This window comes from Takifugu flavidus, chromosome 10 (assembly GCF_003711565.1).
Source record: "Takifugu flavidus isolate HTHZ2018 chromosome 10, ASM371156v2, whole genome shotgun sequence".
Taxonomy (NCBI): Eukaryota; Metazoa; Chordata; class Actinopteri; order Tetraodontiformes; family Tetraodontidae; genus Takifugu; species Takifugu flavidus.
The window spans coordinates 15,166,549-15,190,444 of record NC_079529.1 but is presented as its reverse complement, the minus strand read 5'-3'; the positions used below and the strand labels follow the sequence as shown (position 1 = coordinate 15,190,444).

At 39.5% G+C, this 23,896-nt stretch overlaps 2 protein-coding genes across 5 annotated transcripts; both read left to right on the top strand.

Moving 5' to 3' along the window:
* The first annotated feature begins 379 nt into the window (after positions 1-379).
* LOC130532475 (hemicentin-1-like) lies at positions 380-14,499 on the top strand. The gene is made up of 16 exons (XM_057045141.1): positions 380-487; positions 1,227-1,326; positions 1,428-1,787; positions 2,152-2,472; positions 2,608-2,889; positions 4,656-4,758; positions 4,843-4,938; positions 7,036-7,049; positions 8,698-9,111; positions 9,510-9,821; positions 9,916-10,236; positions 11,075-11,100; positions 11,143-11,482; positions 11,573-11,681; positions 11,779-11,845; positions 12,447-14,499. Exons 2-16 carry the CDS (start codon positions 1,284-1,286, stop codon positions 12,825-12,827), a joined length of 3,189 nt encoding a protein of 1,062 aa, XP_056901121.1. The 5' UTR covers positions 380-487; positions 1,227-1,283; the 3' UTR covers positions 12,828-14,499.
* Positions 14,500-15,488: 989 nt separating this feature from the next.
* Positions 15,489-22,911, top strand: si:dkey-24p1.1 (uncharacterized protein LOC556718 homolog). Of its 4 annotated transcripts, none has more exons than XM_057044798.1 (17): positions 15,489-16,020; positions 16,382-16,453; positions 16,542-16,946; positions 17,569-17,838; positions 17,982-18,233; positions 18,409-18,672; positions 18,762-19,049; positions 19,725-20,006; positions 20,242-20,511; positions 20,647-20,916; positions 21,017-21,089; positions 21,176-21,221; positions 21,314-21,438; positions 21,563-21,620; positions 21,907-21,989; positions 22,046-22,130; positions 22,272-22,911. In XM_057044798.1, the coding sequence occupies exons 2-17, from the start codon at positions 16,402-16,404 to the stop codon at positions 22,482-22,484; spliced, it is 3,036 nt and encodes a 1,011-aa protein (XP_056900778.1). In that variant the 5' UTR covers positions 15,489-16,020; positions 16,382-16,401; the 3' UTR covers positions 22,485-22,911. The 4 variants fall into 4 exon arrangements, with proteins under 4 accessions (XP_056900778.1, XP_056900779.1, XP_056900781.1 ...); XM_057044799.1 differs by having other exon boundaries at positions 16,358-16,453; XM_057044800.1 differs by lacking the exon at positions 15,489-16,020 and having other exon boundaries at positions 16,144-16,453; positions 22,061-22,130.
* Positions 22,912-23,896: the final 985 nt, after the last annotated feature.

The window sequence follows — 23,896 nt, the reverse complement described above, 5'->3', positions numbered from 1 at the left end:
TTTAGCTCTGTAGTTTAGCATTATTACCAAGGACAGCAGATTTCTGCATCATTGTTGGCTTCTCTTAGTGTACTTGTTTTTAAAACCACAAACCTGTATGCCACTTTATCTGTTCTAAGGTCAACCTACAAATTAATAATGAAAAGCAAAAAACAGGCTTCAAAATGTTGATTAATCAATTAAGTTTTTCCTGTCTTCAAGGTAAACCTTCAATAGCTTCATAAACACTCCACACTATGATGCTAATGCTAATTAGCAGGGTGCTTATAAAGGGTGTCTATAAATTGTACTGTTTTGCTGTTTATTTATCTGGTATTTAGTAAATAGTGTTAATGGGTGGATGATTTTAAAAGCAAAATTGATCTTTCTGGGTTAATTTGGACGCTGACAACAAAAACAGAAGCAGGCATAAAGGAGAGGGAAGAAAAATCAGCTGTGAGGGCAGAGCCACAAAGACACAAGAGAGAAGAACTGGGCAGAAAAAACGGTAAAGTATCCATCTCTTCTTGGTTTTTCATTTGCCATTTTGTTATAAGATTATACTTTCAATCCTTTATTTGCTTTGCTAACCAACTGTCTCATTGCTTATTTGCTCAGCAATCTTAGAGAAATATCAGCAATGAGGAAGTCTTTGAAATTGCAATATAAAGTCATTGTGTGAGAAAAAAAACCCCAGAATGGAACCATATGAAAAATAAACACGTTACCAGTTTACTAGCGCCAGATGAGCTATTTTAAAACTATTTTACACAGTCATGATTAGAGCACAGTTGAACCCTTTCACCCCATGACCACATGCTGTTGAGGCACAATGGGTGAAATGCAGACAAAATGTTTTTTAATTCTTACAATTCATCCTGATTCACCCATAGACCACAGACCCACCTCTGTCTTCACCACCTTCCTCTGACCCTCAGACCAGTGATGTTGTAGACACTTTTACTGTGCTAATGAAAAAGATTAGTTACTGCTGCCAATTAGCTGCTCAACCTAGCATGTGTTTACCATTAATGATGACCTAAATAAGTATTATTCTCATTACCCACCAGCTTTGACCACATCTGAAGTATAACAGCTGAATTTGAAGTTCTTGTGTTATTTTTTAAATATATATATTTACTTTGTCTGGACAGGAAAATGTATCTTAAATCCTTGTAATCTGCATTCTCTGTACTAATGTGGTTAGATCTTGCACCTATTTTTTGTTGTGTGTTTTACATCCACAGAAGTACTAACTTCTTGGTGAAGAAACTGAGTTTCGTCATCATCATTACAGAGTCAGGATGTTTGTTCTTTTCTGGGTAATGCTGATGGTTCTTGTGGGAGGTATGTACATTTGTGCCAGGTTTTTGATGTAAACACAAGCACGTTTGTCAGGATTAGCTATTTTTTGTGGTGAAGTGTGTACATGTTACCCCTGTTTACAGATCCATCTGCTAGCATAAGAACACAGTGTGCAAAGAGTCTTTGTATCACTGTGGAAGAAGAGGTCTCGGCGGAGGCGGGACTCTGTGTTGTGATTCCATGCTCTTTCTCAGGCTTTCCTTTTGGTCTTCCACAAAAAATATCTTGGTTCAAATGTGGATCGACTCAAGAATGTGACAATGCAGTCATGCCGTTCATTCATGGGTTTAATGAACGACAGGCACTGATGGACTATGATCCGATTTCGAGGAACTGCAGTATAATCATGAATGACCTGACTGAATCAGACTCTGGATCCTATTTCTCATTCTTTGGAGGAAAACCAAATTCACCTCTTCTAAGAATGGTTATTTCTGTAAAAGGTACGTAGAGTAACAGCAAAATCAGCACAGCAGATGTTGTGATACAAAAAAAACATAAACAAGGGCAACACATCTGCATTTTAATGTCTTACAAAAATAAAACTGATCGTAACACCGTGTCTGCTACATTGTTCTGGTGTCAGCCGGTGTCTACGCAGTAGTAAATACAAACCTGAGCAGCACACATTTGACTGTGACATTCACCCGATGCAGCATTCCATCTGCTCACTTTGATCATTGAAATATTTCTCTTTTACTGTAGATTCATGGTGGCAGAATGGGTTATTTGAAAGAGCAGATTATTTTAGACCACATGAAAAAGGATTGTTTAACTGACCCCAGCAATGTACTGCTGTCTGATCAGCCCTGAGCCAGAAGCCCACGGTGATGGTTCCTCCTTTGACGGAGGGACAGAGGGCCACACTGACCTGCAGGGCTCCTGGTCGCTGCTCTGGATCTGATCCGGAAATCACCTGGAAGTGGACAGGAAGAAGAAATGAGGATTCTCACCTTATAGGAAATATCACTGGTGTGACTACTGACGAGATGACTGGTGGAACATTCACACACGCCTCAACTTTGATGTTTGAGGCTACAGCCTCTCAACACCTTTCAAATGTCACATGTAAGGTCAGCTTCAAGAACAACATCAGTACAGAGGAGACTGTGACTCTAACCATCAATGGTGAGTACATTCTCTCTTGTAGTAGTGGCACTTTTCTCAGGTTCTCTGTCAACGAGATTGCGTATGAAATTATCTTTCTTTTCAGAAGAGTTGCATTCATATGATGGTCAGATTGTTGCTCTGTTGTTGTTTAAGCTTCTCCAAAGATCCTCAATACGTCTGGATGCGGCATTCAGTCAGACATCTTGACCTGCATATGCATAAGTCAGGGGGTCCCATTACCCACCATCTCATGGCCTTTACTGAAAAATCACACTGAGTACTTTATAATTACTACTGTATCAGACTCCACAGTAAACAGCACCATCAGTTTAAGTGTGACAGACTACAACCACACTGTCCACTGTGTCAGCAACAATGGTGTTGGGAGGGTGCAGCACAACCTCAAAGTTCTTAGGACGTCTACTAGGGAAAATGGTGAATCACACACAACTACATGACCAGTATTCGCTGATATACAGTGGGACCTCTACTTACAAAATTAATTGGTTCCGGAAGTTGTTTTGTAACCTGAAAATTATGTAAGTAGAGACGCATTTTCCATGTAAATGCCCTAATCCATTCCACGCCCCCAAAAATTCGGACATAATTTTTTTTTATAAATCATAAAAATGTAACAAATACATGTTACAATTAGATTACCGCACAATAAATGTAGGAATTCAATGCAAGGCTTCTCCAGGAACAAAATGAACTTCATTACAGGCTAATCTTACATTAGCCGTCATGACTAGCAACAAACCTTAACACTTGTGATAACACCGCCATCTTATGCACAAACATACGAACACCCACAACAAATAAAAGTTAAACGAAGGTGACGCTGGGATACACACAAACTTTTACATATTGACGTCCCTCCTAGCCAACGGGATGACAGGAAAATGCTAGGCGATAGCCAATGGCAGAGCAGCTACAAGCATGTTTGCATTCGCTAAACTCCGCGAGCTGCGAGTAGCAGCGGTAGCGTATTTTTGCCTTTCATATCCTGAAATTTCTTTCGTAACAAGAGGAAATATTTTCCCGTTAAGACGTTTCGTAACCTCAAAATTCCGCATGTAGAGACGTTCGTAAGTAGAGGTCCCACTGTATCATAATTCTCATTCTGATTACCGTATTTTCACGACAATAAGGCGCACCTAAAACACTGAGATTTTCTCAAAAATCGACGGTGCGCCTTATAATATGGTGCGCCTTGTGTGTGGCCTGAGTTCCAAAATCTGCTGTGCGCCTTTGGTGGGTGCACTACGGTAAACGCTCCGCCAATCGATTAGCGGCACACCTACGTGTAAGGATCCCCTAAAATGGCGCCGGTCAAGCGTAACGTGTATGAATGAGGCTTACTCTAAACTGCAGGCCATTGAATATGCGGCTGAAAATGGCAATCGAGCAATCTTAGTGTTTTCGCTTTATGAGGCGGATTACCACGAAAGGGTGGCCATCTTCCGCACCTACATGGATGAGATCCCTCTGACTTTTGACATCCCTTTGACCCAAAAAGTGGAGAAAAAGGGACCGGTATGGTGGTGATACGCACAACAGGGCACGAGAAGTCGTCGTTCACCGTGGTTCTCGGCTGCCATGGAGACGGACAGAGCGCTGGATGACGGAAGGTGAACACTCCTTCACAAAGACTATGAGGCAGTGGCGGGCAAGTTATGCCACCATATGCGGGTGGATTGTAGACGCATGGGCTATGATACCGTCTTCATGTATTGTAAGAGCTTTCACAAAAGCTGGCATCAACGCTGAAGCGGAACCAGACGATGAGTCTGATTCAGATGATGAAGAAGAGGAATTCAGGATGTTGGATATTAAAATAGCGCAGCTGTTTAATTCATATACAGAAGATGAAAACTTTGATGGTTTTGTGGCGGAAGAATAAATATTTTGTTCAATAAATGTGTCGAAATTCACTGTTTTACTTCCGTTGTTATTTTTACTGTATGTTTTAACATGCGCCTAAAAATACAGTGTGCCTTATGTATGTTTTAAATACAGATATAACACCCATAACTGAGACTGCGCCTTTTAATACAGTGCGCCTTATAGTCGTGAAAATACGGTATCTCAGGCACTGCAGACACATTATCATTAATCACTATGTCAAACTCTAAATAAAGAATTTAGAATTTATATGTGATAAAGGAATTACATAGTGAATTAGTTGCCGTCTTTGACAGGTGCTGTGCAGTGTAGTGACTCTGACAGTGTGCTCCCCTGGTCTGTCGCTGCTGTGGCTCTTATCATCGGTGTTGTCTCTGTCATCTGTATCCTGAGACTGTGGTGAGTTTGCACCTTTGGGGGTTTCTTTTTTGCTTTTGAAATCTGTAAATGCTGGAAGTTCACCATCCCTCTGCTGTCCTACAGGAAAGCAGGACAAAAGACAAGAGCAAAGAATGAGAACAGCACATACATGTCTCTGCAGAAGACACACCCAACATCAGAATATGATGTTATTCACCAGCTCTGATTAATCTGTTGAATCCTTAATTCAGTGTCTAAATGATGAGAACATATAAGAGTTCATATTTTGGGAATTATTTTCCATATATAAAATATCGTTTTTCTTGACAAGATGTTTTCTTTCAAATAACTTGAATTTAAAAATGTGTCACTCTAGGATCAGTTCTTTTCAACTATTTATATAACCAAAATGGAGGGGTAAAGAAGAGCCCTGAAATGATGATGCTGGGAAATATACTGTATATAGTTAGGAGCTAGGCCTCTGAGGACCTTGTAGGTCAAAAGAAGGGTTTTAAAAATTATTCTAAATTTAACGGGCAGCCAATGAAGAGACGCCATTACAGGAGTAATGTGATCTCTTTTGTCAATACCTGTCAGAACTCTGGCTGCAGCATTTTGGATCAACTGGAGGCTTAAAGAGTTGTTTGGACACCCTGATAATAAAGAATTACAATAGTCCAGCCTGGAAGTAACAAATGCATGGACTAACTTTTCAGCATCATGCCGCGTCAGCAGCTTCCTGATCTTTGTGATGTTTCTCAAGTGAAAAAAGGCACTTCTAGAGACTAATTTAATGTGTGAGTTGAAGGAGAGATTTTGGTCAAAAGTTACTCCTAGATTCCTCACAGAGAGACTAGATGTTAATGAGATACCATCTAGAGTGATCATGTGATCTAATCTATCCCTGAGAGGTTCAGGACCATGACCTCAGTTTTTCCTGAGTTAAGGAGGACAAAATTTTAAGACATCCAGGACTTTAGGTCTTTAAGACAGATCTGAAGCTTCACTAACTTCTCTGTCTCCTCTGGTTTCATGGATAAATAAAGCTGGGTGTCATCAGCATAACAATGAACATTTATCCCATGCTGCCGAATAATGTTCCCTAAGGGAAGCATGTACAAGGTGAAAAGGATTGGTCCAAGTACAGAACTTTGAGGAACTCCGTGGCTAACCCTACTGTATGAGGAGGGAACACCATGGACATGAGCAAACTGGTATCTATCAGATAAATATGATCTAAACCAGTCTTTCGGGTCGGTTTCTCAGCGGGTGTGTCGCCGAGTGGGGAAAAACGGTTAGCCACGGGAAGCGGGTGGTGGTGCACCGTGGGCCTTTGGTTCGCTCTGGCTAGCCGGCTGCTGCCGGGGGACAGCTAGCTGAAGCTACGCTAGGCGGCTCCGCAGCAGCTAGCTTCTCCTGACTACCTGATGCAACTCCAGCTAACTCCAAGCTGCGGGACCACGTCTCAAGCTCACCTAGTCTCGCCTCCATAGCCGTAAATAAACTACACTTTCTGCACCTAGTCCCTTCTCTAAAGGAGGCAGAGGAGTAACTAAACATTTAACACGCTGAACAGACAAAGACACCGGGTGAAACAGATGCTGAGGCCATGCTAACGATGATAATCGGCGGAGCCCTGTGTCTGTTTAATATGGGTGATTTCACACTGTTATCAGGTGACTAGAATGTCCCAAGTGTTCAATTTTAGGTAAAGTGAATACAACACCTCGTGCACAGTGCAAGCAACGAACTCTTGACAGACAGGAAGACAGGAAGTGATGCAATACGTTACCGCACAGCTCCAGAGGAAAAGATACAACAGGTTCCTAGGACCATATTTACAATGAGTAATGCTGAAAAATGAATTTAAACATTTATTTCTAGGTTGGGCTATTGTAATTTGTTATATATTTATTGTTATTTGCTTTATGACAATTCTGTGAAAAGGGAAAATGGTGTGAAAATGATGAGCTCCAGTTCTGACAGGAGTTCTGACTCTGTCTTCTCTTCATTGTCTATAAAATCCAGACTTTGAAATTCTTCTTCAGACCCACAAGGTCCTCAGGCCAAACTCCATATCTGTAGGAGCTGATAACGGTGTATCATCCACAGCTGTTTACTGGAGGTTCCAGACTCTTTAATGGTAGAATGGGAGACCAAGCCTTCAGCTATTATTCAGGTGGATAATTAGAATTATCATGTTTGTTGTATATTTGAGAATGTTGAGTGACAGTTTTGATGTGTGTTAAGCACAGTGACCTTTCTACACATAATCATCAGATAATCAAACAACTCACGTCATTTGTTCTATTTCAGCTGCTTTGTGCAATGTCAGTGTGTGTCCTCTGTCTAGTTTAGATGAATCTATATACAGGTCTCTTGGTAAATTGCACATTTATTTATTTATTTTCTTATTAATTCTAGGATTATATAATAAATGCTATAACTCTCTCGAAAAACAAGTCATTTTCGATGATTATTGGGCAGGTTAAGGCTAGTTAATGTTAACTATTCTGTTCAAAATAAAATCAAAAGTCTCAAACTGGTAGTCTAAGTGAAACAGATGGCTGACTCAGGGAACACACCTTGAGTGTGTCAACTTTATTAAATCAAGTATTACTTTCTAATAACGTTTTCATGTCTGTTATTAAATTCTAACTGAAAATGTCACACTTATTATTACCTGTTTAAGTGCCTAAACTAAATTGTATCACTTTAAAACAATATATAAAAATTACTTGTTCTTTACCTATGGAAGTGAGTTTCTATGGGGATTTTTTTTTTGTTGAAGGCTTTGAGGCCATTTTAAGATAGAACGGTTGCACTTCCTCAAACTTTGTTATTTCACAAAACCAAAATGTTCAGCAGAAACATTAGAAGACAGTTGGTGAGAGGAATAACTCCAGTGTATTCTTTTAGACTGTAAAAAAGTTATAGAACTTAACATAACAATATAACAATCAATCAATACATTTTTATTTATATAGCATCTGTTACAATCAAAATTGTTTCTAGGCACTTTCCAGAATCCCAGGGCCTGACCCCCAACAAACAACAGTGGCAAGGAAAAACTCCCCTTTAACAGGAAGATATCTTGAGCAGGACCAGGCTCATGTAGGGGGACCCTCCTGCTGATGGCTGGCTGGGTAGAGAGAGAGGAGAGGGGGGAGGATAGGTAGAGGAGAGAATAGGCAGAGATCATAGAGATACATTAATAGTAGAAGCTGCTGGTATAAGAGTGCGTCAGCAGGGTCGGAGGTCGGCAGGCCAGCATACTGCTAGACCTGTTGATGGATACAGAGGGGTTGGGGGGAGCAGAGAAACCATACAAGAAATAACATCATCAATGCTGATGGCAGGAGGGTCCCCCTAAAACATAATATAACATGGTATGTTATATAACAACATGTTATATAATATAATGTAACAACATAACAAAATAAAATATCACTGAATTTTCAGAGACTTGTGGCATAGGTAGACACACACACACACACGCTCACACACATGCACAATGTACTCATGCATGGTTAGCACAGCAGTGAACTGCGGATTATGCAACTTTAGCTGAGACTGCAACATCCTCTTTGGAGCACTATTAGTTTCTGGGTTTGCTTTGTGGGTTTCTTATGCTTAAACTACTGGAACATTTTAATGCAACCACACAAGAGAAAAAATAAAGTCAAAGAATGGCAGTTCTCACCTGGATCATTCTGCTTGTCCTTGTGAACACAGACAAAGGTAAGCATTGCTGTTGAGGACATTTAAAACGCATTTAAAATTTTGAGATGGTTTAAAGTACTCACATACATAAAGTACTCATATACTAAGTTTTAGGTCGAAATCATTTTATTTTGTATGTTTGTAATAAACCACCCTAAATGTGTTTCATTTATTTAAAGTAACTTTTGGGAATTTTAAATGTAAAAATTTTATGAGAATTTAAGTATCTTCTGCACTGGTGTCTCAATTTGACAGGTTCATCAGTGATGTTGAGGGAAAGATGTATCGGTATGTCTGGATTCTGTGTCTCTTTCCCTGAAGAGGAGATAAAAGCCGAGGCTGGACTATGCGTTGTGATACCATGTTCTTTCAGCACACCGTTTTCTTTCACACCCCAGAATATGGTTTGGTTCAAATGCGATGCCTCCAAATCAAAGTGTGCTGAATCAGATATCATATTCCATCTGAACAGACGAAAAGTTCAAGATGGGTTCAAAGAACGAGTGTCGCTGCTTGAGCCTGATTTGCGTCTCGAAAACTGCAGCATCATTGTCAATGACTTGACAGAGTCAGACTCTGGATCCTATCAGCTCAGACTCAATGGTGTGAATTATTATGGGAATCAAGAAGGATTTACGTTTCCAGTAAGGGTATTTGTTTCTGCTAAAGGTAGGAGTCTGATGTCTGCAGCACAAAAACACTTCTCACATTTAAATGGCACATTAGTTTGTATCTTTCTTTATTCTTTCCAAGAATTACATAATCTGTCAAGTTGATTTACCATCACCAAGTCTGTAGTTCTCACAGAATAAGTATTAAAGTGCCTAATATATTGCAACATATCCTATATGGCTTCATCCAGATGCAATAGATTTAAAATGTTCAAAACTTACCTGCATAAAACCGCTTGAGCGTTGCTGACCCCTAGGGGCTGCGAGTAGGAGCTGCAGTCCTTTCTGAAACGACTAAGAATTAAAAACACTTCTGGGAAATGTTTCCAAGTAATCTAAAATTATGCCAACATTATCTTAAAACTCTGGATTCCACATGTTTTTCTCTCTGATCAGCTCTGAGCCAGAAGCCCACAGTGATGGTTCCTCCTCTGACCGAGGGCCAACAGGGCTCGCTGACCTGCACGGCTCCTGGTCTCTGCTCCGGATCTGATCCTAAAATCACCTGGACGTGGACAGAAGGAGGAAAGGAGGAGTTTCGCTTCACAGGAAACATATCTGTTGAGAAGATGACTGAGGTCACATGGAAAATGAGCTCAACTTTGACCTTCAACTCATTGGCTGAATCTCATGACGCCAATGTCACCTGTGCAGTTCGCTACAGGAACAACATTACAACACTTGAGACTGTTACTCTGAATGTGACATGTGAGTAGTTTTCCTCTTTGCTTTTGGTTTCTGCCAAAAAGTAAATTAATTTCTATAACTCGAGTGAGAGTAATGCTGTGATTCTACTTTTCAGATGTTAAAGAAATCGAAGTATTGGGGGCTTTAATTATAAGGGAGGGTGAGACTCTGAATCTAACTTGTAGTCTTGATAGTTTCCCTCCCTCTGTCCTCACATGGACAAAATCTCCAGAAACAACAGAGACATTTTTGCAAATCAATTCCAGCGATTTCTATGGAAGTGATAATAACAGCAGGAGCTTCCAGCAGGAACAAAGGGATGGGATGGCAAGTTTTTCTCTTTCAAATGTAACAGCCGAAGATTCCGGCCAATACATTTGTACAGCAAAGCATCTCAATACGACCCTGATGGAAAAAGTTGACATAAAAGTGATTTGTAAGTAAATCTAAATTATTTAAAAAAAATTAAGCCTAGGTCTTCCACATGTATTTGATTCAGACATGATTGTGGTGGTTAATGAAATACTTACGAAGGCATATCTTTTCACAATATTCTCCTTCTAGACCACCCAAGTACAGCATTACTCAAATACTTTAATGGGCTCTTCTATGGCTCTTTCTTTGAGGGACATTTAATCAAAATCTGTTTTGGAGTTACTAAAAACCAAAGAAACAGCAGGTGTCACATAACCTCCTTTGAGGAGCTAATAACACCATAGACAGTCTATGTGGGGACTTTTATCTTTACTTGAATTTCAGTGGTTTGGTGTTTATAGTGCTATTGTAACCACCACCAAAACGGTTAGGTGACAGCCCACCTCAATGGTTACAAAGTCATTTTAGCGAGACTTTCAGCAAATGTTGAAAATGGGCTGAGGAACAAATATTTAAATTTGGGGGATATTGTGGATTCTTAAGGGACTCAGCTGCTTGGTAAAGTGCTTTTTGCCTAGTTTTGAAAATTTTACAGTACATTTTACTATACGCTTCAGTACATTTTCATTCATGAACTTTCAAGCTGAATGGCAATGACATGTATGTTTTCTTTCCTCTCCTTTTTCTGCCCTCCCCTCTTCCATCACTCCTCCCTTTATGCTGTCAGCAGCACCCACAACAATATCAATCAAATGAATAATTTGTCATGATATGTGGTTTCAGCTGAGCCGGCTGCATTTCAGTAGGAATTGCCTTTATATTCGTAGGCTATAATATATGCATTTATGTGGTGTATTATGTTCCACTATTCTTAATAGAATCTTCGTCTTGCTTTACAGATATGAGGAGTCTTGTAATGTCTGATGATAGATTTTGATGAAGTAGATTTTCCAAGTCATTCCAATAGATCATCTATCAAAACATATTTCCTTCACAATTTTGCTCTTTCTTTTATATTGTTCCAGTCTTTCCGAGGATTTTAAAATCATCTGGGTGCAAGCTGGGCTCAAAGGTCTTGACATGTGTGTGCGTCAGTCAGGGGATCCCTTTACCATCCATTAAATGGCGGCGTTTAGGGAACCACACTGAGTACACTGTGATCACCACAGTCTCAAAAAACACCATCAACAGCACATTCAGTCTATCTGCAAATGACAAAAGCAACCCTGCAGTGGAGTGCGTCAGCAGCAACAGCAATGGGGAAATTAAAGAAACCCTCATAACCACAGAGATTACAACACCGGAAGGTGGATATTTCTGAATATAAGAAGAACAAAACCTGCTGCAAAACACTCATATGCAACATAACTATACGTATGTATATATTTCTTCTTTAGTCCCAGTGATTATTGATCCAATTTCTAAAGGAATTTCCTGGCCAGAAGTCACCATTGCCTTTTTGATTGGAGTGATTCTTTCAGCAGCCATTTGCTATTTATTCTCAAGGTGCTGTACGTATAATGTAGTTTAATGATCACTGAAAATCTGTTCATGGATAATTTAAGCAATAGGTCTATCAGTAAACTGTATTTATTTTCTTCAGGAATCTGAAACACTATGGCAACCGTAATGAACCTCTGGAGATGGTTGCCAGTCAAGGGGATCCATTGGTATCTGTCTGTCTGTCTGTCTGTCTGTCTGTCTGTCTGTGTCTGTCTGTCTGTCTGTCTGTCTGTCTGTCTGTCTGTCTGTCTGTCTGTCTGTCTGTCTGTGTGGGTGGAAAAAGGAGAAAAATGTGTAATGTCAAAGTGAAAACAAACAGCAGTCATAACCCTGAAAGATGCGTAAGAAGTGACCAAAGTGCCGGGAAAGCGTGGTAACAGAGAGGAGGCAATTGAAACAGATGGTGGATTTAAAGACAGTGAAAGAATCAATGTTTCGGATGGCCGGTAGAGGAGACTGCCAGAGCTGTGCAGCAGACAAAATTCTTGACACAAATATTATTTAAAGGATATTTATTATTTTTTGTAATTTAAAGGAGTTTAAAAAATAATCACATAGTCACTTGGTTTCTACTACATTTAGTTGCTAAATGGGCTGTTTTTTGTAGATGTTTTCACTTTTAAATTTATGCAGTTTCATTGGAACTATTTCTCTCTTCCCCATTTAAGATATAAAAATGTATGAAACTGAGAAACATTTGGTCAGCATAAATATTCTTGTCCCTTATTGCAGCTGTTTTATGATTGACACCAACATTGTTTTCAACAGATATATGCTGGTCTGCCAGAGGAAAAGAATCACACATGCTACCAAAAGGCAGATGGAGAGGGAGGAGGTGGTCTAGAAGCAAATGAAGTTGATCTTGATGCCGGTCTAACAGATGTGGAGTACGCCAACATTGACTTCTCAGTGTTGAAAAGAAATACTCCCAGGAATGGAAGCAAGACACAACAGTCCATGGAAACAGAATACTCAGAAATCATGAAAAAAGAAAAAGGAAGAAAAGAAAATGCCAAAGTGGAAGGTAAAATGACAGAGGGCAACAAGGAAGAGATGGTAGAGAATAAAAAGCAAGCATTCTCAGAAGAAGAGAGAGGTGACAACACAGAGGTGTATTCAAATGTAAAAGATATAATGAATGACATATGAAGACGTCAAAGACGCCTCCTATTAACTGATGATGGACTGATGTATTTGATGGACCTTCAGGTTCTGTTGAGCTTCATTGTTGTGTCTTGTTTGTACAAAAAAACCCCATCTATGACCACACTGGCCTCTTAGCACCCTTGCATGGATTCCTACCATCCTTTAAGGAAAATAGGTTTTCTACCGCTGCTTCCCTGGTTTGGCTCTCAGACAGACCACAGATAAAAACCTACATAGTTAAAACAGGCAGTAAAAATAGAGAAAGAAAAAAGGATGAGAAAGGAAGGAAGAAAAAACACAACTTAAAACAGCATAGCTTAAAAACAACACTTGGGTAAAAGGAATAATTGGTTGATCAAAAGGAATATGTGGAAGGGAGTTCCAGAGTGTGCCAGAAGGGTATGGACCCCATGACGGGCAGGTAGACAGAGGGTTGAGTGAGTTGGAAGGCAGAGGAAGAGCAGTAGTTCAGAGGGATAGTGAAGGGCCTGGAGGAGGCTTCCACTGCAGGGGTTCCTGATAAATACTGGCGGCAGGACCTCCACAGCAGCAGTTCCTGTCACTTGGCCCTCAGCGACCTAAAGAAAACATCAGGGAGGAAGTAGCTGAGTCCGTGAAGTGTGAGGTTACAGTGTTTCCCAAGCGATATTTTTTTAAACTCTGATCTCTTGTTCCTGTGTACACAGCAGTGTGTTAATGAACATTAAGAAAACTGCACATGTGGTGTTGTGATACTGGAGGAGTAGCTGTGTCTGCTAGGCTAAAACTCCTCTTCTGCCAGGTTCCTTGTCACATCCTGCTCTAGGTTTAACTTCATTCCCCCTCAGGAATTTGTCAGGGATGGTTTAAGTACCTACCCTGTAGCAGGGACCTGATTAAACTCTGCAAGAATTCCTGTAAATGTTGGAGACACACCAAAGATCTGGCCCTGTAAAATTAATCTCAAGTTTCTGCAGTGGAAACATGCTGAGTTGGGGAACATGATTTTTATCTTATATGTTATTTAATTAGGGAGCCAATGGAGTTGTTGGAGGACCGGAGTGGGATGGTGAATGGAAGGATTTCTGGAAATGATATGGTAGAGTTTTGGACCTTATGGATGAGAATAGCAGAATAGCAGTGCTATGTGCAGATACGTGAATATCTATCTCATGCTAAGCACCCTACAAGAGGCCTACTGTTGTTATGACCTCTAGATGACTCTTCATTTCCAAATGCAACTGGAAGGCATAAGAAGCACTCTTGAGATGTCTTATTGGACTGGTTCAAAAATATGGCAATTAACCTGGAGGTGCTTGATTATATAGTTGTTTTTCTACTAATAATTCCTTCTCTGACTGTAGAAAATATATGATAATATATTCTTTATATCTTTTGAATTCACGCTTCCATACACATTAACTTTGGACTTCTATTCATGTAGGGAAGTTTCGCCATTACCCCTTCGGGCTACTCCTAAATTGTGACATTAAAAATGATACCCTTGATATCTTTCTTTGAAAGAAGGCAAATCTTTTTTGGGTGACTCTTAATCTTGTAAATATAGGTAAAGTTAGATTTCTGAACACATTTTGTTTGTAAAGCAAATAGTTGTATAAAAGATAGAAGGATGAAAATGCTGCTTGGATGAACATGGAGTGCGCTAATAAATTCACTTTACATAACTTTACCGGAAGACGGAGAGCATCACCTTTTTCTTTCATGGTTATTTAGATCATTTTAAGTCATTTGCAAACAATTTTGTTCATTCATTCTTCTGAAAGATGAAAAAGACATAAATATGGAAAAAGATGTCAATTTCCTTTGCTGATATTTAAAAGCGGCTTTCTTTTAAAGTTTTCTTTAAAAGTAATCTATGTTGAAACCTTAAACATACAGTAGCCGACATTAGTTCCCCATTTTCAAACTTCATCAGGTTTTAGTCACATTTTTAACGAAAAAAAATGTACAGTAAATTTGAATATGAAATTTTGAACATGATGTCAGGAAATGTTTGCCATTTCCTTTACAACTTCAATCAGCTGTAACTTGCCTGAAACTTAAATAATAAATAGTAAAATAATAAGAATAAATATTGAGTAAACACTATATAATTTTACAGTGAAGAAAAGGCAGGATTAGAGTGCTCAGTCACATTACAGCAGAGTTGTACTGAAGGCAACAGAATGAGCTGGCAAAGAGTAAATGAAGTCAAATTGATTATCAAAAAATATTTATAGAACTATTAGGACTGGAATTTTTTTGGACCTGTTGACTGGAGCCTGAAAACATTCCAGTGACTTGTTCTCTCTCTCAGTGGGTGTCTACATGTAACTATCTATATATAAAGAGAGTGATGAAGTGTTAGTCAGATGAAATCAGGGGGACATAACATGCTGTTAGCCTCTCTTTCAGTTCTTGAGGTGACATCATGGCACCTGCCACACCTCCAGCTGATCTGAATGAGTGGCGGCCCTTTTGAGCCGCTGACACCGGCCCACCAGCGTCAGATCATTTCCTATGAGAGGAGAGGAGAGGAGAGGAGAGGAGAGGAGAGGAGAGGAGAGGAGAGGAGAGGAGAGGAGAGGAGAGGAGAGGAAAGGAGAGGAGAGGAGAGGAGAGGAGAGGAGAGAGAGGAGAGGAGAGGAGAGGAGAGGAGAGGAGAGGTTTACCTCTAGAGACTCTGGGGACCACAAGGAGACCAGCATTCTGAGAGTGGAGTGGTCTATTGGGCTGGTAATGCATGTCTAGTGACAGGAAAAAGGACTTCGATTTAATCAAAATGGCAGCAATGTTCTGACAGGTCACCCGTCCCGTCACTGCTGTGTTCTGTGCTTTTAACAGTACTACAGATGAAATGCTGACAGATGCCGAGAAAATAGTGGGTCTTGAGAAGTGTATCGTATATTTTACTCAGCTTTAATATTTGATGCTTCATTTTTTTGCTTTTGGTTCAATTTATTTGGGTTCTTCAAAAACTTTTATTTGCTATGCACTTTAAACCTGCACCAAGAGTCACTTTTTCTAATGGCCGAGAATTGACATTAACTTCTCAAAGCATCAAAAAGAGGAAGAAGGAAGGTGCTTACCCGCAAAAAGCAGTTGGTGAGCAGTTTTAGAGATGGTATGCAAAACCTTTATGGTTTGAAATCATTTAACTGTGGACACTTCCTTTTTCCGAGAAGTACTCCAAACTTTAACGGGTGGCTCCTCTGAGGTGAGAACAAGCATTTATTTGCGTAAAATATTTTGGGGGGAACAAAAAGAAGAAAAAATATATCAGAAAGAGAACTATTAACCCAAGCTTTAAAATGTTTAAAGTGTTTTTTAAAGCAATAATTATAGTTGCACAGATTCATCAAGGCTTTTGTTTGTGTTCTTTTATTGGGGTCCTAAAATCCTAAATTTGTTTGTAAAATTAGAGAAAAATTAGAAAGAGATTTCTCAGACCAGAAAACAAAGCGTTAGAAAGAAAACTGATTTGGCCTTTAAATGAAAATATAGCAAAGTATGTCAAAACAAAAACCTCCTATAATCCTGTAAAATTTGTACAGTGCTTTCTTCTCTTATACTTTTAGATGTCTATCGTTAATTCTGCATGAAGATGAAGGCTCAGACGTTTTGGTTTCTCTTTCTAAGCCTGGCCAAAAGTAGGATTGTCTTCCATCACACCACTACATTTTTTTCAATTGTATTTATACACATTTTATATGCAGTCTGACTTTTCTACTCCAACAGATGTTTCTCCTTATTACACACCCCAGTACTTCAAACTAGAGGACCATCCCTTGACTGCTACAGAGGGGTCATGTGCTGAAATCAAATGCCATGTATCAGAATATGTTGATATTAGAGATTCAAACTGGTTTTGGATGAAAGACGCAATATGGGATGATGAAAAAAAGGATTTTAATTCCACTATAATTTATAGTTCCAACAATTCACTATATCCTGTCAGTCCAGCCTTTGCAACAAGAGTGAAATACGTTGGCTCTGCATCCACCACCTGGACGAAGCCAAGCTCGTCACCACGATGCAGCATTTTAATCTGCAACCTGGAGAAAGGAGACAATGGAGAATACCGTTTCAGAAGTAAAGGCAATATTGTCTGGACTACTAAAACAGCGAGGCTCTCCATTATCGGTCAGTGATGATTAGAAACCTTAAAGTTCTCAACACACAGGAAGTGATTTAATGTCGTTCTCTAATTCCCAATTGACCAACTAATTTATCGTTTGGAATCTTTACATTTCCATTTGAATGGCTTTTGATTGACAAATTGATGAGATTAGAGGCAATCCTTAAATAGATATCGTGTGAAAAGCAAGTTGTGAAAAATGATTCATGTCGTCTCCACTTTAAAGCAGATTTGCAACCAAATAAAATTCTAACCTTCTTCATGGCGATAGATTCCAGCTCGTAGATAATAAAGTATACAAATAAAAATAAAACTTTACAATCAAACACTGGGCCGTGTCTCCCTGCTAAAAACATGCTGGTTAGGCTGATTTGTCAAGTAGTTCCTCTATATTTTGATGTAGTTTGCTTAAACAAATTGATTTCAATTGGTTATTGCATTTATGAATAATGTTGATACTTTTTGTTTTTTAAAAACTATTTAAAAAAGAGTAAAAACTGTCTGATAATTGCTAAAAAGGAAATTACTTTAAATGCTAATTTAATTAATGCAGTATTGTATTACAGTAAAAATTAATTATATTCTATTATTATTTTTTAAATTGTCTGGGGTTTTTTATATTTTCAGAGAATCGGTGTCCAGTCACTTTGGAGAACCACCCTGTCGTCAAAGACTCTGATAATGTGGTCTTAAGATGCTCTACCGTGGCTTCCTGTCCTCATGAGCTAATGCTTACATCTGTACCACAAAAGACTTTCAAATATCAGGAATGCAACAAAACATTTGTTGGTGCCAATTTTACAGCCAGCTGGGAGGATGATGGGATGGAGATTTCATGTCAAGTTCGACTCATCACAGACCCTTATCTGATTCAAAATATGACGTTACGGGTTGAATGTGAGTTCAGAAACACAGAGCGGATATTGATGTACTGGTTTCACTTAATGGTTCTTTTTGTACCTCTTGGTGATGGTGACTGTGCAAAGAACTTTAAAAAAAAAAATCAAAGACAGATGGTTTTTTTTCTTTTTATTGGACAGATGAGCCTAAAAACGTAATTGCTGAAGTAACCCCTTTGCTCGTCAAGCAAGGCCAGCCTGTGACCTTTTCCTGCTCTGCCAGAGGTCAACCCTACCCCAACTTTACGTGGTTTCAAAATGGATCTCAAGTGTCCAAGCTGGCACAGTGGAACATCACATCAGTTGCACCTTCACAAAATGGAAACTACTATTGTGTAGCTAATAACACACACGGAGAACAAAAATCCAATGAAATGGATTTAACTGTTCAATGTAAGTCCGTTCAGTATTTCACAATTTGGAATCTTTTTTTAATAGTTTGTCACATTAAATATCTTTTTAAGTTACCAACAATGAAGATGAATTTGCAAGAAATACATCCATCACAGAGATTTTTTTGATAAATTATAACACTGATGAGCTTAAATATCAAACATTTTTCTTTCAGATAAGCCATATGTTGAACTGAAGGAGAGTTCGGGTGAAATCGTCCTTAACGAGGGCAAGACCTTGTCTTTATCCTGCATTTTACTGAAGAGTAACCCAGAGCCTGGGCGCTACACCTGGTATAAAAATCAGAAATTAGTTTCTGATGGTCCCTCCAAACACTATGTGAAACCATTAGAGCCAGATGACAGTGGATCCTACACATGTGCAGCTACTAACAGCATAGGGACTGGAACATCAAACCCAGTTCAAATTAAAGTTCAATGTAAGTTTTATGTAACTCCTGTCTATTATAAGGCTTATGTGCCTCTGCTGTTATGGCTATAGTAATCATTCAATCTAATTATTTTTCAGACAGCCCGAGGAGAACGAACATTTCCCTCAGTAAAGATAATAATGTGAAAGTCGGCCAGGATTTAGATATATCTTGTGTAACGGCTGCCGAACCATTTCCACAAAGATTCTCTTGGTACCGCTACAAAAACAAGACCCAGGTTGACTCACAATTATGGATGTCAACACATAAGAGCACCATAACCTTGAAAGAAGTCCAAAGATCTGATGAAGCCTGTTATATATGTAATGCAACCAATGCCATCGGTACAGGGGAGAAGAGCAAGCCCAAGTGCATTGTTGTTCACTGTAAGTACTTTAGCTATCGGGGACAATGCTTCATGATATGTATAACTCATGCATGTCTCCATCAGAAACATCAATTTAGGTATAATTTAATCTGGAGCAGCTAATCTGATTAACCAATGACAATGCTGCAACTTTATGCATCAGCTATGAAGACTTGACCTGCTGAAATTCAAATCACTCATGGGAATAAACAAGAAATGTGATTTAAATGACTTAGAATATGGTCTTTGGTGCTAGATGGGCTAATTTATAGAAACACAAACATTCACCGCCCCTTATTATAATACTTTACATATACTGTATTGCATTTACTTTCATATTTATTATTATTTTCCGATTATTTGTTCATCCAGTCAACGTCATTTATTACAATAGAGGTAAACACCACCACCACACCACACAACACCTCGACCCTGGTCGAGGCAGCGGCAGGGAGCACCACATGTATTAAGTGAGATTGGAAGAGGCTAAGAGAAGGCTAAATCCTTCTTGATTTTTCAGATTAAGCTTATCTCTCCTGTTAGAAAAACCGTTGTAGTCCTTTACTCGATGGCTACAGCAATCCAACCGTTGTCTTAGCCTTATCTTAGCAATGCTACCATAAGCCATTAGTGTAGGCTGCCAGTCATGAACAGAAGTCAAGGTTTCTTCCTGTTTAATCTTGTTTCTTCGCAGATGCTCCCACCAACCTCCTGCTGGTTATGAACTCTGTGGCCACCGAGGGGGAGCTCGTCACCATTAACTGTACTGTAGAAAGCTTTCCCCTGGCACAGCTCACACTGACAAAGATGCTGGCAACAAACTCCTCACCAGAGTATATTCAGCTACCAAGCCAGCAGCACGTCAACCAACTCAGCTATACAGTTAATGCAACTGCAGCCCATGCGGGTTTCTACAACTGCACTGCAACTAACGCAGAAGGTTCACAGACAAAGAAAAACAAGTTATTGGTGAGATGTAAGTGATTCAGTTACATCATAATTTTTCAAAAATAAGCACCACAGCATGAAAAGAAAACAAAAACAAGATCTTTCTCTTTTCATTCTACAATCTGTTTGTATATTTACTGGTGATTTTCAGACTTCAGTACTGAACAGGACTGCTAATTTACCCAGACATCTGCTCACTGTGCCTATGAAATGACCCGAGGTGAATCATTGACAGTTTTTGTCACATTTGTGGAAAAATACAGATGCACCCAAAAATGTGATGGTCCAACCTGAATCCGGCCTCAACATCAAGGAAAACACATCACTGACTTTGCAATGCAATGCTAAGTCCTACCCAGAAGTGACGTCATTTACCTGGATGAAGTGGATTGACGGAAAGCCTGTAATCCTCCAGAACACCCAGACCTTCACCCTGGAGTCAGTCAGTCCTTCTGACAGTGGACAATACAGCTGCAGAGCCACAAATGCAATTGGAACTGGAAACTCTCAGCAAGCTGTGGTTCATGTACTGTGTGAGTAGGCTGATACAATCAAGAAATGGTATTACAAAAAAAATCCTTAAATAGTCCTCATGAAGTCTTAACTCCTTATGAAGGAAACGGTTTAATTGCTCTAGAAGACAATAACAATAACTCTCCCCTATTTAGACGCTCCAAAGCAGACAAAGATCAGGATCTTGCCAGAAATGGAGCATGAAGATGGGAAGAGCTTTGTGACCCTGATCTGCAGTGCTCAGTGTTATCCTCCAGCTAACCACTTCTCATGGTACAAAAAAGGAAAGGACCCAGGAAGGGATGCCAAAATGTCTGAGCGTGAGATGTTCACAGTCTATTCAGACCAACCTGGCATCTATTACTGCATTGCAAAGAATGAAATCAATGAAAGAGAGTCGGAGCCTGTCACACTGTTTGCTGGTGGTGAGTTTTTTGGTCCTTTTCAGCCCTGCACTGAGCAACAATGACGCCCGTTCACCAGCTTTTCTTCCACACTAAAACTCTCTCTTTCTTTACAACACAGGAGGCTTTATAAAGTTCTTCATTATTTTTTTGGCCATTCTTCTTGTTTTTGCTATCATTTTCTTTGCCCACAGGTAGGGTATAAGATATTTTCTGAAAATATTCTGCTGAAACTTCTTCCGTCTGTAATCGGTTTTGTCTTTTTTTCCCATTTTTTTAGGCACAAGAATCATTTCCAATGGAATAAAAGCTGTTTTGCTTGTCCGGTGATGAACTGTTAATGCAAGAGTTTGTTTTTCTTGAACAGATCTGAGCCAAATTGTATATTTTATCTATGTGCACGTGTACATTAATTTAGAGCGATGGCAGAGGGAGGAACAACCAGTCGGTGAGTGCAACACCCTCCAGGAGCAGAGATGACCTTTTGCCAGACCAGCCGTGCACAACAGAGGCTCAGCGATGGCGGCCTCATGCAGACAGCACGTAAGACAACAAATACATGCATCGCCTCTGCTCAGCACAAGACGTTTATGCTCCTGCTCATATTGCAACGTGTCCTCATTGGGAAGCAGAATGACTGTTACTGTTAACTTTTGCTGTTGAACAGGCCCATGTCCAGTTTTGACAACATTTACTATCATCTGCAGCTACATCCTGCAGCAATGGTGAGTTTCCCCGCAACTTCATTAATTCATCATTAAAATACAGCAGGACTGAGAAAAACCAGAAGCCTTGCTGTCTTTGAAACACTCACGTCCGCTCAAATATAGAAGAGTACAGATTAGATTTTTTTTGTCATTTCCCTTGTGGGATTACTGGGAGCCTAGCCTAGCTGCATATAAGGCAGGGTTCAGCCCTGGATGGGTCACCGGCTCATCAGATCTGAGCATTTGATACCAATGAAAGACATGATTCCAAATCCACAATTGTCTCCTCTGTGCCCCTTCTTAGACGTCCTCTGAAGAAAATCCGGTCACTCAGATGGAAGATGACTCTTTAAACTATGCAGCTTTGCAGTTTGGAAATGGAAACAAGTGAGATTCTCTTTTATTTAAGGTGTCTGGTCTGGTTTTAACTAACAAATTCACAGACCATTTTCTTGTAGGCCGAAGGCAAAAGAAGAGATGAGGGTGGTTGCAAACGCAATAGTGTCTCAAAAACATTCCCCTGAAACGGTAAGACACTTTGTCAGGTTTCTTTTATTTCAGCTATATGACGTTTACCTACCATGCTTGTACTTATGATGGAAAAACACTCCTATAGGTGAACAGGAATAACACCCTAAACTAAAACTGCACTCTCTGCATTGACTTTAGACGGTGGGATCAGAGCTGGAGGACTATGAGAACTTCAGTGTAGCACAAGCTGTCCAACCTTCCAACCAACTGAATGATGACTCAGCAGAAACCAGTGAAGATGAAACGGAACTCTCCTACACTACGGTGAACTTTTTGCCAAAGTCTGGTCTTCTGGTAAAGTCCAGGACATGTGACGGAGAGGAGACCGAGTATTCTGATGTCCAATTCTGAGTCAGCCATGGATGTGTTTTTAAGGTGGCTTTAGTGCTCTGTTGTATATACACTTTCATTAACATGTGTAAAGAGATCAAAAACAATATTGTAACATTTGTTAGTCGCTAAGTGAAGGATGGTAGGACTTTCAGTCACTTTTTCTTTTCCAAAAATATGTGGGCCTATATTCACAGGTATCGCTAAACAAAAAGGTTCCACTTGTACCCCTATTTAAAGCAATTAAATATTCCCGCTTATACAATTTTAACATTTTACTGTCCTCAATTGAATGTATTACATAGACGTGTGTTTTAGGGTGCAATAGGTTTAAACTACTTATCAGTGTGTTTGTTCATATAGTTAACAATCTATGGATTTTAAAACTGTGAGAAAAATGGCAATTCTTGTTGTGTATCTCTCCCTTTATAAAAACTATTATATTGTAGCTGTGTATATCTGTTTTTTTTGTCTCTGGCATAAAAAGCTTGAATAAAAATCAAAGTTAAAATAGTGGTAAGAGAAATGAGGAGACTATAGTAGAATCATTTGACCAACCGCATGAACAACGAGCTTGTTCAAAGGGCACATTTGGGGGCTGACATTCATTACAGCGGCAATTTGTGGCTGTATAATCTACGTATTCATCAGTGCTTTTATTTGGCTTGCAATTCTAACAGCTAATAACTAAGATGCGCTGTCTTTTGATTATAGACTTACATTTGTTAAGGTCTGAAGTTTTACAGTACAGGAACTACTTCACAGCTCTTGGATTTGCCTTGAACAGAAGAGTCTTGTGAGATTCTCTTGCATTTTGTGGTAAATCTGGTTTTAACAATTCACTTCAAGGAGTTCAGAGGTGCAGCATTCATTTTCTGTGCTGTATAAATGAACATCTCTATTGCCTTTGTGCATGGTGCAGAGTTAGTCTGCTAAATGCTTTAGAACAGACCACTTCTTTGGAAAAATAAGTGACCAAAGACCCAACAGCCGCTCTGACTGTGCTCTAGAGAACATGGGCTTTGGATCTGCCAATCTGAGATTTATAGTTCAACAGCACATCATGAGATCTATGAGACTGGTATCTGTGGAATCTAGACTTCAGGTGACCTCAAGACCAGTGTGAGATCAGGACAGCATGAGGTGTTGCCCTCATGGAAGTAAACATAAGATAATGTCAGAGAAAATATGATGATTATGGCCGGTAAATGTTCTCAGGTAGGCACAAGCTCAGTGAATGCCCTTTCACATCAAAGTCGGGTCATTTGTGAGATCAGTCAGTCTCTTCTAATCATTAGCATGTCCACATTTCTAAATACATGGAGTTAATACCAACTCATGGGGTGATTGGAGAATATTCATAATGACCCTGATTTGGTATGATTCAGGCATGTCCTCCAACCAAATCAGCCAGTAAAAAAACCACAAATTAA